Below are 18,955 nucleotides of genomic sequence, written 5' to 3'. Positions count from 1 at the left end.
CCCCCGCTCCTGCTGCAGGCACCTCAGACAATGTAAACAGTTAATTTGTTCACCTGCAGGCTCTGGGCAAACAGAGGCCTGGTCACACCTGAGTGGATAACTCGATTACCCCTGTAATGCCAGCGTGGTAATGTACACAAATTCTATTACACGACAAACCTTGCTTTCGGGCATTTGAAATACCAATCAGGCCAATGTCCACTCCCTTCTTTGCTTCCAATTTATTCCTGGTGTATTGGAGCTGCACCGGAATGGCACTAGGGTGGGCTGAATTAGGACTCTGGAGGAAATCACTAGAAGATGGTGATCTCACTCAGCAGGACACTTGTAGGCCTTCTACTTTCTTGAAAAGGGTTAGGTCTGAATTTGGTCCTCATTTGGAGGGGGCTTGTTGGGAACACTGGACGGTACATTGGGTCAGCTTTGGTCTGTTTCTTAAAGAGCTTGTGGTATTATTTCAACCAAAACAATTCCTTAGCCAAGATAGTGATGTTCACAGGATAAAGATAAACGGCAAATGATGGGTTAATGACCCAGTAGGTTTTCAATTTTCTTTTATAGACTCCACATACTCATCAATTAAGGAGCAAATTGTGCCTTTTTCAAACATGTGTTTGTAGATATTGATTGACCTTACAGATAGAGAAGTTTAAAATAAGGTTTTTTAGGGACAGAACTTATTTCCTTAGCCTACCCATAGAATATGTAGTCTTTCTTTACAAAGATGGTGCTACTGATTCCTCAGGAGCCCATGCGTTTTGAGTCTTCTTCACATTGGTGATGGATCTGTAATAATCTATCCCCCCCACTTTTTTTTGCCCAATTCTTTTATGATCAACAACAGTATTTGTGAGGTGATTAGCTGGGGCTAGAGGTTAACTCTGTGACTGGGAAAGAGAGTCCAGTTAGCTGGCCCTCATGGGGTTGGATTTACTATCTTGGCCTTATCAGCACTAGCTCAAACCAATTGAGCTAGCTAGCTCTGACTCTTCCTCCCATACATAATTATATTACAACCTTGTTTATCTATAAATGAAATAAGAAGGCAGCTGACCTAGCCAGAATGTTTTTAAGAGTATTATATGGTAATAAATTATGTACATAGTGATGACCTTTAAGCACCACAGACCCTAAAAAGATCAAATTTTGATTAGCATAGTTTTAGTATTATGTCTCCTCTTTCATATTTTAAAGTGGAAGATTGGTTGCTGGATCGGAATTTTCAATTAAAAATTTCCCTAACAACTATAAAACAGTGGGCATTTATGTGTGAGGGAGCCATGTAATCCACACAAGAGAAGTATAAGACATGAAGTAATTCTGGTTATGGTGACTATATCATCAAGAGTAAAAAAAGTGACTTTTGATCCAGGTCTCACACTCTATGTCCTTACCTTGCTCAGAATGTGGATGAGGTCACCCCGTTGGAAGGATAGTTCATCTGGCTGGTCACCATGGCAATCCCATAGGCCCTGGTAATAACTGGCATAGTCCACTGATCAAAGAGAGGAGAAATCAAAGTGAAAAAGACGAGCCCAAATTTTTGCCACAAAGAGAAACTGGGGTTCTGATATTGCCCCTAGGAAAGCTAAGATTCAGGGGGGGTCGACATGAGATACAGCCAAACACTCAGCATGAGCAAAGGACTATGGGAGAAGGAGATCATTAACTAACATTAAATATTTACAGATCACCCTTAGTCAGATGCTATTCAATAATATGATAAATATATTCGTTTAGTAATAAAAGAAAATCAGGCAAGTAATTTTTCACTTGGTTTGCAAGTAAGCAGCACAGAGAGATTTCCTGCTAGACTTTCTTGATCTAGGACATCTAAACCATCCAGTGCTTCTCGTCATTATGCCTTTGAAGGAAAGGGTAAGTCTCCGATTTCCTATTTACAAGAGAGGCTAAGTCACAGTCTCACCTACGTATTGGCCTCCTCTGTTACACAGAAACTTTATCCCAGGCACTTGCCACCCAGGTACTATGTGAGGTAATCACCAATAAATACGGAAACGAATAGCCCGATCTTTAAGTGGAACCAAGAGGGTGTCTCATCCATTACAACTAAATTCTTGGTGGGCTGGCCCTTTTCCAGCATCTCATTTGTAGACTCTGAACATGTCTGCCAAGATATATCTGCAAGACCCCAGGGGAACAGAAACCAAAGTGATCTGCATTAAAAATGAAAGCAACTCAAGACGACAAACCAAGCTTTAGAAGCAGCTGGAGAGATTTACTGGGCTTCTCAGCAAGACTAGATGGCAGTGATGCCACAGGACAGTCATCGATTCTTAACAATGAAGAATTTGTATTGATCTTCTACCCGGAAAGGTTAAACACTAGAGTACAAAGTGGGAGAGGATCTGGGGATTTGAATGGCAGGAGAGCTAATGCCCACTAGACCAGGGATAATGTGACAGTGCCCCGTCCCCTAGGTCGCTGTGTATGAGACTGTAAACAGAGCACCTACCAAAGATGAAATTCCTGCTGATGGCAGTCAGGAGGCCTGGGTTCTAATTCAAATTCAGGTGATTTTCAGGGACCCTATTTTACCAGTTTCCACGTTTCCTTTCATTTGTCTTGATCCTCCTGTGAGGAGTGATGGTGCTAGTCGCTGAGCATGGGAATAGATGGGAATAGGTAGTGGACAGTGGCGGGGCAGAGGCCCTGGCTACATTTCCTTTTTTTACTTGTTCCTAACTTCTGAGCAATTCAAATAATAAAGGCACAGGGGAACAAAATCCCTATACGTTTCTGGAAAAGAACTTTAGTAGGAATCTTAAAGTGCACAAAAATAGAGAAGGGGCAGAGCTATTTATTTAAGACTTAGATATTGTAAACAGAAGTAAAAATATTAAAACCACATAGAAACTCAGGTATGTTTTCTTTACACATAAAAAAAGTGGTTTGTATACGCAGTAGACAACAGAGGGCAGCAAATGAGACAATTACACTGGAAACATTCTGCCACAGAGTTAAGAATATTTTTGGAAGAAAAACACATTGGGATAAAAATGCTAACTATTGAAAAGACAAGGCATGTATTTTTGGGATATCAGTGCATAAAATAATAGAGAACTATCAATCCCTGAAAAGTGAAAGTAGTTTTACCAAAGGATATATTAATGTATTTTCAGTTGTAATGGAGTTGATGAACCACCCCAAGAATTTGACTAAATTTAGGGATGATAGGTATATTGACATCAGTACTCTTCATGGATTGATATATGGTAAAGAAAATCATTTTATAAAAATAGATTTTTAAAACATAACTTGATATATCCAAATGGGAAGACTGACAAAGTTATCTTGGCTTCTTTTGGCCTAGCAGATGGTCACTGCAGGGTATAGGATATACGATTGTGCCTAATATTATGGTGCTATGATTATGGCTACATATATACCTTTTGAGTATATATATAAAAAGTGATTTGATATTGGGTATGTAAGGCACCTGGGGAGAACACCTGGAAAAAGATCTATTCTGAAAGCAAAATAGATCACAGAGAAACAAGAAGCTAGGAGGAAAACAAAACCCTTCCAAGAAAAGATAAAGATAGAAAGTGCATTCAGTTCTTCATAACCTGAAGGCCAAAAGAAGATACGAGTTTAGGAATCCAGGAGATAGGTCAGGCTAGCCCAAGAGCTGGAATCGTCAGAACCATAACAAAAAAAGCTCTGAAAAATAAGCAGAATGAGGGCCTGAAAATGGGGAAAAGGTTGGACTTGCTATCTAGACAGAGGACAGAGATATTTTGGTATTAAGGAAATCAGAAAGGAGGAACGCCTTCGCTGGACAAGATTGTACTCTGCATTGCAGACTGCCTGTTTAAGATACGTGTGGTTTGCTTTCATGTGTAAGTGTATAAACAACTTCGCTGCATTCATTCCTCAGCACTCACCCAGTACGTACACAGCACCTATTCAGTCACAGGGACTATGCTGGATGTTGGGAATTCAGCCTTGGCCACACATGGTCCCTGCCCTTAGGGCTACTATCCAGTGGGGGAGGCACTGCGAAATAGTCACAGAAATATTTCTTTATTTATGATTGCAATATGTCTGCAAAGGAGTTGAAGATACTGTGTATGACAGGGAATCTAACCTAGCCTGAGTTGAGGGAAGGCTTCCTGAAGCTTTAGTTATATAATAAAAACCTGACTGAGAAGGGGTGTTATTTAAAAACCTTAAAGAGGGGAAGAGGTAAGGCTGAGGAGGGCTTTATTTCTGAACTTGGCCCCAGGAAGAGCTTGAGGGCTGGAAAGTCTGCAGGGCCAGTCCAGCTTCTCCCTAAATTGCCCAGCTCATCTTATAACAAGTGATGCTTGAGGGGATTTTGATGTCTTTAAATCAGTGGGGAACTGGGAGCTCAAGAGAGGATTGCCTCTGTGGGCTGGCGTGGGGTCCCTTCAGTTTTACACTACTCTGGCAGCAGTCTGAGATCAGAAATGGCACAGCATTCTGACCATTTAATTAATTCAAAACATCCTCATTCTCATTTTGAGGACATTATTCCATCTAATTATTTTTTTTTTCCAGTCTGTCCATTTGGAATGAAAAACAAAAGAATAAAGCTTAATGCCAGCATTTCTCAATGTCTCTCCAAAAAACATAACTTGCACTAAATAAAGCCTGGTAATTCAAAAGCAGAGCACTAATATATTCAGCATAAAACAGACAGAGGACCTAGAGCAATAATGACACCACTAATAACTAAAACAGTTATAACAATTAACAACAATTACAATGATAGAGAAGCTAATGGGTATGATCACGGCATTTAAATTGCTAGCAGAGCTGAGGACTTTTTCCACAGAAAAAAACAAAAAAACCAAAACGCGCCACATCTTAGTTTCTTTATCTCACGTAAGAGAAGCTAAGCTCCAAACAAACAGAATGTCATAGAGAGAACAGCCACAGACCAAGTTAAAAAGATATTGTTTTTCTCTTTTCTAGGTATTTATTGCAAAGCATTTGTCATTCCAAACCAACTTCTTTATAACCAGTGATAATAATTTCTCATGTAACTGAGGCTAAGTTGGTGCTACTGTTGACAGAGTATTTGAAAATGAGCCTCTACGATGTGGAGAGTTCTACGGTGAAAGGACCAGGACATCTTTCTGCCTCTTCCCTTCCTTAGGGACAACAGAACCTGACTAGGTTAGGGTTTACATGTCACCTTGGGCTTTTTGCGGGATTGGGTAGTTCCAGATTTTAAGCTGTGACCAAGGAAAAAATGGCTAAAGGCAGGTCAGCATGTTGTTTACATTTTCTTAATGAGCAAAAGGACAGTGCCAACAAAGCCTGCCATTGAGTACAACTACTTAACAAATTATGGAAAAGAGAGACAGAGCAAGAAGACAGATAAAGCCAGTCCTTGCTAGAGCCTATGTTGGTGACACTTGGACAAAGAAGGCCAAAGCCGTTGGCCCATTGAAAGGGACTTGAGAGGTTCTCTAGGCCAGGCCAGAAATGGCATCACGTTTAATCCATTAAAACAGATACAGTCTGATAACTTATGAACTAATTCAGAGGAAACCCATGAAAAAATTGGCCAAGCTCATTGACTATGACACCAGAACAGGAAGAGCAACTGAACAACACAATTTGCTTGTTTTCACAGCTCTTCAATGTTGAGTTTTGAAGTCATTATGGTCCTTAATGTTATAACTATGATCTTGAAGTGGGAACACTCACAGATCCAGATTTTCATCTTCTTTGCTCCGTTTACTGGGCCAAAACTGTCGCTGGCTGATGATCAACTCATGCTTGGTCTTGGGAAATAAGTTTCAAAAAGTAAGAGTTGCAAATACCAGTGTGGCTCGCTCTCTCTTTTTTTTTTTTTGTGTGTGTAAATAGTTCACTCCATCGGTGGGCACTAAAGTGGAAAGACTGCCTGAGAGATGGGAGGCTGGTCAATCACCATTTTTCTGCTCTGCAGAAACTACTGAACCTAGGCTCCTCTTTGACTGAATTTGCACACAATTTCAGAGCAAAAATAAACTGTTTCAAGATCTTCCTTGGTCAGAGATTTGATGTATCTAAGGATGATTTGTGCCTCCAGCTCTGCTTTTTGGCATACGTGCCTCCAGCATGCCATGCTGACATGGCATACGCAAGCGAATGGTCAGTAGTTTTCATATAAACAACACAGAATGAGTTTTATTTTTGGTGACTTGGACATTGTCTTCTCATAATAGGGAAGGGAGATAAGCAAGCTCTCATCACCGGAAGACACTTAGTGTTAGACTGTTAGGCTGATGGGTTGGCATTTAGTGAAAATCTGAGGTGTTGAAGAGTCACTCATTAAAATAACCCTGTTACTAACAGTCATGCTGTAAACCAAGCTCTTTATAGATTGAACAATCAATACTACAAGGCTGTGATAGATTTTCTAGGTAACAGAATAAAATAAAAGAAATTACATCTTACAGGGTCATTAACACCCAATAAGGAAAAACTGAATTCCTTTTTTTTTTTCCCCCCTCTTCTGATACAATCTAGTTGTGCTTTAAAGATGTTAGCAGTTCCATCAGGGGAAAGCACTCTGGGAACAGGATCCCGGGAATGGTGGAGAAAGGTGCATGGATTTTAAAGGTAACCCTGCTAGCCATAGCATCTTTTAGGAAAGAAAGACTTTTTCCCCTTCAAAAGGCATGTGACACCTGAGAAAAACTAAGTGAGCCAAGCGTGTGTAGCTTGCCTGTTACATAAGAATTCACATTGTTCTAGAGTTCCCTGGCTTTTACATCCCTTCACTGGGCCTGCCGACCCTTCCCTCCGACCTCTATATTTTATTGTTATAATGCTAAGTGATGACATTTGGATGTTACCTATCTGTTGCCATTTTGGAGAAAAGGCACTGTATCAATTTAATGAATATATAAGTAAGCACAAATAATAAAAATTCCTGCCTCTGACTCTGCAGAGAGAGCAAAAGTCCTCCTCTGTTTTTTAATCACTAAGTCACTAATCATTATAACTGGTGGGAAGTATAAACCATAGAAACATATTTAGAGCTCACTACACTTGAACAGCACCTATTTTGGAGGCAGGAAGCAGGAGGAACAAAAGTCTTTTTTTTTTGTTTTGTTTTAAACCTATTTGAATTATAGCTGCTGGAACAGTTAAGAAATAAATCTCCACTCACTCCCCAGATATAATCTTAGAAAGAGAGGTGGAAGGAGGAAATGAGATGAGGGAGGAGTCTGAAACTGAATTTTAGGCTTTTGCCAGAAGATTTCTGCTGCTTGAAGGAGTTTAATATAAAGTTGGTCACAGGAAGCTTCCAGTTGTTCCACCCAAGCTGTCCACATGAAGTGTTTCTTTCCTGTACTGGTCATGGAAGTTAGTTGAGAAAAGACACATGTGGGACATGGGTTGGTCAGGAAACAGATTTTCTGTTGGAAGTCCATACAGCAAGTAGAAAACAATAGAAAATAGGTTTCAGAGTGGACTTAATGACATGAGGACCTTCCTTGAAGCTGCACTAACACTCCTGCTTCATTCTCTTCTCCGTTCTTTCTTTCTTTCCTGCTTTGGCATATGACTCTTCACTGTCTTTTCTTTCCCCTCGGAGAAGTTGGGCATGTATGAAGTTGGGTCCTGTTACATATTCGCTTCCCGTAGAGAACGAATCCAGGAAAAGGGCTTTGCTGAGTGGCTAAAGAACAGAAGAAAAGGCACAAGGAAAGGAAGAGAGAGGAGAATGGGAAAAGGTAGGAAGAGAGAAGAGGGAGCAGGGAGGGGAAGAAGGAAAGAACTCCCAGGCTTTCAGAGACTCTTTCTAAGAAAAAATCAGCCGTTATCTAAACCAGCCACAATTCAGGCTCTGCTGATGGAATGGATATCTTTGAGGTGGCCCTTCCAATACGAATTCCTTTACTGACTGATGACAACAGAATAGGCCCTTGGTCCACTTAAGGAGGCTTAGAGGGGCACCTGACCTTGGAAAGGATGGGCTCACTAACAGCCTGAAGCATGGTTAACAGTCTGGGATGAATAAGATGTAATTTTGCATTCAACAAACCTGTTACATATTCATTTCCAAATGTGCCTGGAATCAAACCGGGCCATCAGAAGTCAGCATCACCAAGCAATTCTATCCTTCACCCCACATTCACTTTTCAGATCTGACACATTTCCATTTCCCTCTGAACTTGCAATCTCCGGGCCTCTCAGAGAGGAGACATTTCCATTCTTTCCATTCTCAATCCTCTGATCTCTTAGCGATGAAGCAATTCTATTTCCCCTGTACTGATTTTCAGAAATACTGATAGGAAAAAAATAAATGTCTGGTTTGGCTTTCCACCCTCTCTAGGATAAATCTTAGCTGTTCTGGGAACATTAATTAAAGTGAATAGGCAGCTGCTTTTAAAGTTACGATAGTTCCCTATCCAGTCATCTAATTTGGGGCTTTTGAGGTCGACATACCAGTATCCCTTTTAATTAGTGAGTCCTGTAATGTAAGGAAGTTGCTTTCCCCAGGCGCAAGCCCCAATGTCCTACCCAGTGCCTGTACCTGTATGAAGCTCTCATACCTCCTTTTTGTCGAGCGCCGCTCTCATCCTCTTCTAGAGCATCCTCGTCATCTGAGGGGATAAACGTGATCAGCATTAGTAATTAGTGGTCAATAGTCTCTTCTTTGTACTGCTTCCTGAATTCGTCACACTGTCTTCTTTAAGGCAATAATTACCATGTTCTTTTTTCAAAAATCATCTCTCAACTTCCAACTGGTCCTCTCCTCCTTCCCTCCCTGTTCATTCATTCACACACATTTTAAAGTGCTTACTATATGCAAGGTGCTGCAGTAGGAAATGGAGATGCAACAATGGACAAGACTGGCAGGGTCCCTGCCCTCGTGGAGCTTCCAATCCACTGGATTATTTAGGCGCCTAACACAAAATCCTAATCCTTTTCCTCAAACCCTATTTCTTCTCCCCTTCTAGAATTCTCTTCAAAGTGTTTTATCTCCATGTAAGTGTCCAGAGTTTGTGTGAGTGTGTGTGTGTGTGTGTGTGTGTGTGTGTGTGTGTGTGTAGCTGAGCATGTGTTTAAACCCTCCATGATTAATTAGTCCTTAATGTATCAAGCCTTGTTCAGCTGTAGCAGAAGCTGGTCATGTACATACTTTTAAGTTCCTAATACTTGGGGCCTGTAGTTATCTTTTTACTGGTGTCATTCAGCACCTTGTTCATTAGAATGTAAGCTCCTGAGGGCAGTTGGAATGGTCTTTTAATTAATTGCTGCAGGTACACATCTTTCCATGGTCCAAGTCACAACCTGATGGGCCTATGTTTCTTATCTTCCTTAATCTGCTTCATCTCAGACTTTATACTACTTACTAACATGGAAGTTGGGCAAACATATACTTGCTATTCTTTTTCATCACCACTACCCTCTACACACACACACACACACACACACACACACACACACACACATAGTGAATGGGGCATAGTCAACAACATTTTGAGAGCTGAATACTCAGTTTCCTCTGGCCACATTTCCTTTCCTTTCTCTTTCTGGGTCTTAGGGCACTTACTTGTTTGGCTTCCCCATAGTTATGCCACTGAATGGAACTTTTGAGGAGATGGCTTGGAGACAGTCCCCCGACTTTTTAAAAAAATATAAGGTTTATAGGGCAATTTGAATTCTAAAATGTCAGACTGGGGGAAGTAAACTCTAAGCTCATACTTAAGAAGAAACAGCATAAAAATACATTTGAACACTATAGAACATTAAAAAAATAATTGATTCTATATATAAAATGATACAGTTCCACTACAAAAACAAAAACTAAGGGATTGATACTCTGGGACAATAAGAATAATTCACCTGTTACCAAGGTAAAACTATATCTATATATATATATTTACCCTACAAGATACTTTGACTCAACCCTTATCTCCACGTATGGCCAAGCAACAGAGAATTTCCTACGTACCACCTATAGTGCTCCCCCGACCCTACCATGAAGAATAAGGATGTGAGATACTGGAGGAGTGAAATCAAATATTAGAAATAGATCATGATGAAACAAATCATGTTAAACATCATTCTTTGTATATTGTCTTATTACTTGCCCACTTCCTTCCTTCCTCTGCTATGATGCTTTTCCTTTTTGACATGGGACTAATTTCACAGGATTGAAAATAACTTTTTTTTTTAAAGTGTGTTTTTCCAGGACCCATGAGCTCCAAGTCAAGTAGTTGTTTCAGTCTAGTTGTGGAGGGCACAGCTCACAGTGGCCCATGTGGGGATCGAACCAGCAACCTTGTTGATAAGAGCACTGCGCTCTAACCAACTGAACTAATTGGCTGCCCCAAAAATAACTCTTAAAAGAAGAGTTGGTACGTCTTTCATTTTAAAGATACCCAATATTTGGACAGAGAGCAGCTCTTTTGCTGATATCAAACAACTCAGGCACAAAGCCCAATAATCTGCTGTGCTTAGGCACTTTTGCAGAGAGCATTTATTCCACCTCTGCTGTCTGTGCACAGATGTCTCTTCCTCCCAATTCTAATCAATGTAAATTGGGTCAGATCTCCGCTGTGAATTACAAATTGGATCCGAAGTTGGAGGGTCACCGTGCCTGCTACTCCACCTCCTTCCCACCACCATTAGATGGGAAGCTACACCGAAGATCTTTTCTAAATAAATCAGACTTTATTGTAAAACTCGGCCACTGACGAGACATAACCTCATTAGCATTGATTTTAAAATAAATTATTGAAAGTGGCTTGCTTGCTCTTTGCATTTGTAAAATAGGAAAATATAAATGTATTTGCAATGATAAAAATGAAAACTAAAACTTGATTCCTTTATCCTTTCAGGCAACAGCACTTAATCTAGTCATGAAACAAAAATGGAAAAAATAAAAATATGTTCTATGTGGTTCAATTCCAACCAGCTATTCTGATTTCCATTGTGCCAGTGGAGTCACCTAGAAAGAAAGCAGAATGCTGGCCATAGAGCTTATATGTCATTCACAACCACTGCTGAGCTTTGCAGTGATGGAGGTGAATGGCGAAGCTCCCATCCCCACATCCGTCCCATCCAACACTGTACTTCCTGGTGACTGAAAGTGGGCTCAAGTCAAGGAGCCTAGCTATTGATGTGAGAGGCTGGATTCTGTGCCTCTGCGGCCTTTGTATGAGGGTCTCCTCACATAGTGAAGGAAAGAGCCCTCCACAGCTGGTGGTGAAGGGCACACCTCTTAGCACTTTCCCAACTTTGGAGGGCCCAATATAAACAGAGAGGCATACAGTTCATCTTAGATCCGCCCTACAAGTCTGCGAGAAGGTAATTATTAGCCTCTGCTATGAGTTGAGGAAACTGAGACCCAGAGAAACACAGAACCATGGTCAAGGCTATAGCAGCCAGGATTTGAACTGAGGTCTATGTGATTGCTCTCAGGGTTCTTGGGATGGTATTTGGTGAAAAAACAATGGATGAATGAACGAATCAATGAATGAATGAAGACGGAAAGAAAGATAAAATATTCCCTGTGCTTTGAGGTAGAATCTATGTTCAGGCCCTACTTAATACCCTGAAGGACAATAGCTAACACTTTTCTTTCTTCACCACACCCATTGGTCCTGTGATAAATGGAGTTGATTACTCCAAAGCCAAGAAAACTGATTATACGGCAACAGAAAAGAAAAAGTCCCTTTGTTCACAGAAGAGGGTCAGTTAAACAGCCAAATTCCTCATTTTTATATTTCTGTAAGGTGAGGCTTTAATTTTAAAGAGATTATTTTGAAAAATATTATTTTTAGGCTACAGAGCTTATTATACTTCTTTAGGAGAATATTATTTTTAGGCATCTTAGCATCACATCTACTGAAATACATCTTCATTTAAGAGAGAATTAAAATTTATGTGCTAGCTCAACTTTAAACAGTAATAGATTATAATGGTCCTTGCTCCTAACAGGGCATATGGGACCCCGACCTTACATAGGTTTTAAACAAATTAACCTCCAAAGATTACTGTCCACTTATTACATTAAATGCTCTACTTGATTCCCAAATATCTCATCTCAGTTGGGAAAACAGTTGAGGAAGATTTTGTTAACTGTGCGAACGTGTCAGAGAACCACAGGGCATCACAAATGAGCACCAGTATCCAGAGAGTTGATTTCAATCAACACTCTTGGCACAATGTCAGGGACGCTAATGAGAGGCTGAGAAGAACAGGACACTGACTCTACGTGGGAGGCGCAGAGAGGAGCCAGCTTCCCATGACACCCCGGCTCCTTTCTGAAGTGCTGCTCTGACATTGGCTAAACCGGTGCAAAGGGAATAACATTCAAAAAATGACGAGGTCAGAAAGAGGAAGATCACTTCCCCCAAACAAAGCAAAATGACAGAAGCTTAAAAAATGCCAACTGTACCAATGTGCAACCAGATGCCAAGGTACTGTGGTGACAGATGCAACAGAAATACAGACTGAAAGTGCAAAGGGAATGTGCAGAAAAGTGGAAATAGAAACCACTCCACAGCACACACATCTATGTGATCAGTCTGTGGATGTTATAGCACCTCTTCAGACAACATGGAAAATACGAGCAAGATGCTAATAACTCGTTTAATTCTCTGGTGTGTATTTGGTAATCTCAACAGTTACCTTAAAATATTTGCATCCTCTCCCTGTGATATGGTCTTGATGTACAAGATATTAAATTCAATTTGTGCTAACTGCAATACCTGGAATACACTGACCTTAATTTCACGAATAATAATTGAGCACCTACTAACTGGGGAGAAAGGCCTGAATACAAATTGCCGTGGTTGCTAAAGGGCTAAAACAGAGCTCAATTCCAGTCGAGTCACTGAGGGTTTCATCAGCTGAGACCGGGGGATATTGTAGCTAAAGACACAGCATGATTCTGGTTTTGGTGCTGGCCCAACAGCGTCGTGGAGCTAGGACCTCCTGTGCTTGGGTGTGAGAGGGGAGCGCTGAGCCTGACGACGGCACTGACTCTTCTTTGAAGCTCCCCCCATGCAGCGTCGCTTTCCTATGAAAACGGAATTTATTTTCTTCATAAACTTTGTAGTTTTGGTGTCTGCTTTTCTCTTTCCTTAGACCTCCTACGATTGCTGTTTTCCTTCCTGTGGGTCTGGACAACTGTACAGGGGGAAAAATAATTCCACAGAATGCTTTGTTTCCATTTGAGTCAAATTAAAACCAAACTAAACCAAACCAAACCCAGTTACATGCTTTATTCTAAAGCAATCTGGTTTCTGGGTCTATAATAACCCTCCAAGGCAGTGTGGGCAGCATTGGAATGTGTACAGAAATTCCCAGGGAATGCTCTTTGTCTCTTTCCGTTTGCGCTCCTGAAATCTCTCCAGAGAACACAGCCGGATTCTGTTGCCACTGCAGCTGCTGCAAGGCCCCAGTTACAGCTCAGGGAGGGTCTCAGGCGCCTTGCTGGATTCCAGCCTTGAGGCCTCAGACAAAGAGAAACCCGATAAAAGTTGCCCTTTTATGGAATCTTGAATCATGAAACTGGGCCTGCGCTAGCCTGTAATATAATTTTGAGGAGGGGTGAAAGAGGGCTCAGAAAAGCCTCTCATTTTCCACATATTGCTTTAGCATTTCTTTGTGGTAGTTCCCTGCAGTTTAATCTACTGCAAATGAGATCTTAAAAATCAAGAGCCCCCATATGCTCAACACGGATGTTCAGAAATCCCACCGGATAACAACCTTGAAACCATATGATCCAGGATGAACATTTTTGTGGTCTTGGCTGAAAACCTCGAGTGCTCTGGTTTTCCCTCATGGGAAGGAGAATGCCGACCACGTAGCAAATGCTAATTATCCCATGATTAATGTGATGTGTAGTGCATTGAATTGGATGACCCATATGTTATTTTGATTCGGAAAAAATTTTTTTGTATTGACTTGGTATGTGTTACAGGCACTTTTCTCTGTACTAGGAAGCCCACGGAAGTTAGATTCTGGAAGGGAGGTCTCACATGGCCTTCAATGTGGAGACAATGAGGCTTGTGTAGGCCTCAACCCAAAGGGGAAGGAGACAGAACCATCAATACTAAATGTTTTCCACAAAGCACATTTACCTGTTAAAATGAAGCAAATATGAGCGGCCCAAGTCGTTTGACTATTGATGGGTCTGCAATGTTAGCACAATCCAACATTATTGTCGGCTGTCCCTCCAGCCAGCAGCTGTCCTTACAGTACAAATGGGCCTGAGCAGAAGGTGTGCTCCACATTCCATCTGCTCAGGATTCTCAATTTCACCTGCTTCATACAAATAGCAGAAAATGTCCAACTGGATTGTGTCAGGTCTGGTTGGTGGAGGTGGGGAACTAGCCGTCCCCCAATTGTTCAAGGAAGTAACACTTCCCATTTAAACACCATCAAATTAGTAACAGCCAGGGTTTACTGAGTGATCACTGTCTGACAGGGCTCTGCTCCACGTGCTTTACACACATCAGTTCTAGACTTCCCCCAGCATCCCTCTGTGATAGCTACTATGGTTGTCCCCATTTTACAGGTGGGAAAGCCAGACACAGAGAGGGCAGATAACTTGCTTAAGGCCTCACAAATAGCAGGTGGCACAGCAGGTCTATCCCATGAGCCAGCACTTTTACCTGCAGTACCATGCTGTCTCTCACGTGTCGCTGCTCGGTAGGTGTCTCGAGCGATGGCAGCAGAGGGGAGACAATGTTAGGTCCCTCACATTCCCTCTCAGTTGCTCCAGGATTGGGAGTGTGGCACATGCAAAACTGGCAGCAATTTCAGAAGCAACAAGCTGAGTGGAGTGGACGGGAAGCTGGGTCATGGAGACTTACAGCTGAAATCTTCCCTTCATAATTAAATGCCAATAGTATACCCCACGTCCAATGCTGTCTCTAAAACCTGTGATGGATAGAGGCTTTTGGGAAAGGACCTGTTGGCTGGGGATGGCACTGTCTTTTGGAAACTTGTATGCCAGTTAGCTGCCGTTTCTATCATCCCGCAGAGACCCTGCCTCTCCTATAGTGTGGGCTCCTCACTTCTGAGGGACGGCTTTGGTGCGCGGAGGGGAAGTGGCTTTCCTCAAGAAAGCAGATCAGCACCCACATTCTTGGAGTCCACTCCAACATCCGAACTGGCATGATTTTTGGAGGAAGGCCTGGGTACCCTGGGCCTTCAGTGCCACAATGGCCAAGGGTAGGAGTTGAAGAGGTGGGGGAAGGATGGTGGTTAAGAAGTGAATCATACATTCACTCCCCCACCTGGGGCAAAGAGAGGGTCCCAAACTCATCTTATTTTCTGAGTCCTCTGTCCCTTGTCTCTCTTTTGCTTTGCCTCTCTGAGCATCAGCCCCTTCCTCCCTGGCTCCTCTGAGAACTAAGCATGATGCACGAAAAGGCCTCCTTCGTTCCCCAGAAGGCTGAGTGGTTCAGGGAGGTTTTCCTAGAGCACTCTTCCACAGCTGTAATCCAGAGTGGAGTGTCACCCAAATATTTCCCCAAGCCTGGGCAAGAGTGAGTGACATGTGAGCTCACTAGGACGATTCTGGCTAAGTTGAGGAGTACACCTCCTTTTAGGGAGCGTTGTGGATTAGATCCATTTCTGCACCCTGCTGTTGCAATGGAGCAGACTGTGAAAGGGAAGATTCTCAGAGGAGCTGTGTTTTAATGTAGCAATTTGATTCAATTTTCCACTCTATAAAATTACCCATCACTGCTCGTTGCTTTCTAACAGACACCTTCACTCTTAATTTAACAATCCTATCGAATTCTGCCAGGGAAATTGGAAAAATTTATCACCTGTGAAATTTTATTTTCCTTTGGTTGTATCTGTTTTTGTAAAACTTCATTAACGACGATGACTTGCTGAGGAAATTATCATTTTTTTTTTTTTAACTTCAGACACAAGAAATGGCTCGACCTCAACCAAGATATCATTTGCATAATAAAACACAACAAAAAAACGCTAGGGGAAGTTGGGACTGGCAGAGGCTGAAAGTACTAGGAGGAGAAGCTGGCTCTGCCTGGTGGGTGGTGGGTGGGTGGGTGAGATCCCAGGAAGGAGGAGCAGTGTGGCCGCAGCCCCTACTCTTTGACTCAGGAAGCAATGACGTGGTGTCTCCCCCAGGGAAGAAACGGATGCAGCATTGACAGGGTTGGACCCTCTTCTTTGGAAGCCTTAAAATACAAGTTGCTTACTCATGATGCATTTTAGCAACCAGCCCTGTCTTCAGGGGCCTGAGTGTGAGATTTACCTTAGTTCCTAAGTTTATCTGGGATTGAAGTTTAAATTGCTATAAATTTAGGCTTAACTTGAATTTCTCAGCAGAGCACTGAACATCCTGGCAAATTTCCACAGGAGCGATCTTTCTGAATGGACTTGAAGATTCAGCATTCCTGTGGTCTAACTACCTCACAATTAAAAGGCTCAGGCTTCAGTTTTCTACAGTCTGACCCCCACTGTGCTCTGCACTGTTCAACAGCTGCTGTTATCCCCACAAGAAGTGGCTCTGCGGAAGCAGTGATGACTACACATTTTTTCAGATGCCAGTTGTCATGCCTTTGGAAGAGAAAAAATATGTACAGTAGACCTGCTGTAATGGTGGGCAGAGGGAACATGTTATGGTTATTTGTAAGAGATATGATTTGATGCGTGGGATATCTGAACTAGCTAATAATGAGTTGTGCTCCATCAGGGTTTCATTGGGGTCCTGAAAGGTTTGTCAGCCTTTATCTATAGTCCTTCAGATTTTTAATATCCTTCATCATTTCGAGGAGACTTTGCATTATTCTCACAATTACACAGAAAAAAGTTGAAGCTAGAGAGTTTTGATGACCTACCCCAAAACTCACTATAAACCAATATGAGTATTCTTGACTCTTTGACCTTGTTGACATATATAAAAAACTACACGTGGTACCGATGAAAGATTCTCCCTGATCAATTCATCTTGCTCCTAGAGCAATAGAGAACTTCTATGCTGGGATTCATAGGGGCTCCATGGGAGCTTCCCTACATTTTCTCCTTTAGCAGTTTGGCTTCCTCTGGAGTTTTCAGAGTTATATTCTCTACCAGGTCAAGAGTTTCTGAAATTAGAGGAAGATAATTAGTAGGTGAAGTTTCTCACCTGGTAAGACTTCATAAATATCTTCTTCTTCTTTCTCCTCTGTGGGCTGTTTTAACCCCAGACTCCCAGGCAAGATAATGGGTCTACACTGGGAACCAGAATTTTGGGAATCAAGACCATCAATATCATCATATGTTTCTTCCTCTTCTCCTTCCTCATCTTCCTCTTCACATGGAATGGTTAAGGAGCTCAGATCTGCCAGGGCAGAGAGGAGAATGCGTCAAAATGGGGGGGGGGGGAAGAAAGGAAAGAAAAGAATAAGGCAGGGAAGGAAAGAGGAAGAAGGAAGAAGAAGAAGGAGAATAAAACATGTCAAAAGAAAATGAAACACTAGGTTAAGTGCTGTTATTTCTAATGTGGGCCTTGGTGGCAGGAAATCTACGGAAAAGGCTAGACTAACACTGTGTCAGGTTTAAACCATCAACATAAATCCTTCCTTGCAATAAAACTTGATCAGGATGAAGCATCCCTGAAAAGTATGGCTGTGCGAATGAGCGCACGAGGTGAAGGGAAGAAAAGAGGCCAGAAAAGAAAACGCCAGTGTGCCATGCGCTGCTCATCAAGTAGAAAACTGGAAGGGTGAGTGATGGCCTGTGGTTTGCCAGGGTGCAGAGAGCTGTGGGAACGACAGCGGCTTCCGTAGGGTACCTGAGCTGTCAGGAGCTCATCTCCCCCATGAGTTCACTGCTAAATTTCAGACAAGTTTGTTTGCAAAGAGAAAAATGGGCAAAAGTGGAAGAGGAAGAGAAAGCGGGTTATGGAAAAATATAACAGTAATACAAGACCAAATGGAATGGCTTAGCGATGTGGTTACCACGTCCTTTTGCAACTGTACAGTCTGGCTGACCTTAAAGTGGGTCATCACATGGAGGATGTTGAGCCATTATAGCACTGGGGAGCCCAGGGCAGGAGAGGGAGATTGGTTTTTTATTTTAATGGGGAACTGGGAAGGTTCATTCTCTGATGTGCAGTACAGAGTGCTCTCTGAAACCCTGCTGAGGGACCTCTGCAGGATGGGCGAGTGCAGTCAGGGTACTCTAGGGAAGGAAAAGATGGAGAGACATCCGACGTTCATTTCAAAACAATAAAACTGTTTGGCTTGATTAGGCTTTTAATAAAGATTTTGCAACAATTTTCATCTGAATTCTAGTGCCACCTCATCTGAAGGAGGGATCAAAGACACATTTGTGGCTTAAACCATATGTTATTATTTTGTTTGTTTTAAAATAAAATGGAATGAATAATTTCTTCAATGTGGGATTCTGAAAGTACCACAGGGTACAGCTCAATAAAGCTGCTTTGAGTTTTATGGAGGTTTACACACTTAGGGGTATATTACACGCATAAATCCAAGGCACCTAGATGAGAGTGTACCCTGTAGTCTCGCCATCAATGTTCATGTTTGCCTAGTTCCAGTCTATTATACGTGACGCTCTTGGTAGAGGCAATAGTTTGTTTTTGTGATAGCAAAGGCATAAACTGAGTAAAATAGGCAATTCTTGTAATTAAAGCTCTGGTGCTTCCTTCTTTTTATCCACAATAAAATCTTATAGCAGAATAAAAAACAGAGATGCAAAGGCTTGGTGTTTTTCGGTTGATGTGCTTCTCCCTAGGTCTTGGACCATGTACAAAGTTGGTGTATCCGCTTTTCTGCAGAGGCAGGGTCCTGCTATGGCATATACCATCATGAAGGTCATCTGATGTCAAGTGACAGACTCAATGTTGGCTACTTCTACCTGTCTGGCCACGTCCGGACAAGGTTTCCTGGGCCACTGTCACTGCTGTGCCTGTAGGCTGGCCAGCAGAGGGTACTCTAAGAGCAGTCATTTAACATCT

At 42.0% G+C, this 18,955-nt stretch overlaps 1 protein-coding gene across 1 annotated transcript in view; it reads right to left on the bottom strand.

Annotated features, from left to right (window-relative positions):
* Nucleotides 1-18,955, bottom strand: part of SKAP1 (src kinase associated phosphoprotein 1) — a 269,687-nt gene that overhangs the window by 19,886 nt on the left and 230,846 nt on the right. Inside the window, exons 9-11 of the mRNA XM_019740642.2 lie at nt 17,120-17,314; nt 8,547-8,597; nt 1,395-1,495 (exon numbers count right to left, since the gene is read on the bottom strand). Of these exons, the coding sequence (XP_019596201.2) occupies nt 1,395-1,495; nt 8,547-8,597; nt 17,120-17,314 (347 nt within the window). The remainder of the gene's footprint in view (nt 1-1,394; nt 1,496-8,546; nt 8,598-17,119; nt 17,315-18,955) is intronic.

Source organism: Rhinolophus sinicus, linkage group LG15 (assembly GCF_036562045.2).
Source record: "Rhinolophus sinicus isolate RSC01 linkage group LG15, ASM3656204v1, whole genome shotgun sequence".
Taxonomy (NCBI): domain Eukaryota; kingdom Metazoa; phylum Chordata; class Mammalia; order Chiroptera; family Rhinolophidae; genus Rhinolophus; species Rhinolophus sinicus.
This window is presented reverse-complemented; position numbering and strand designations above follow the sequence as displayed.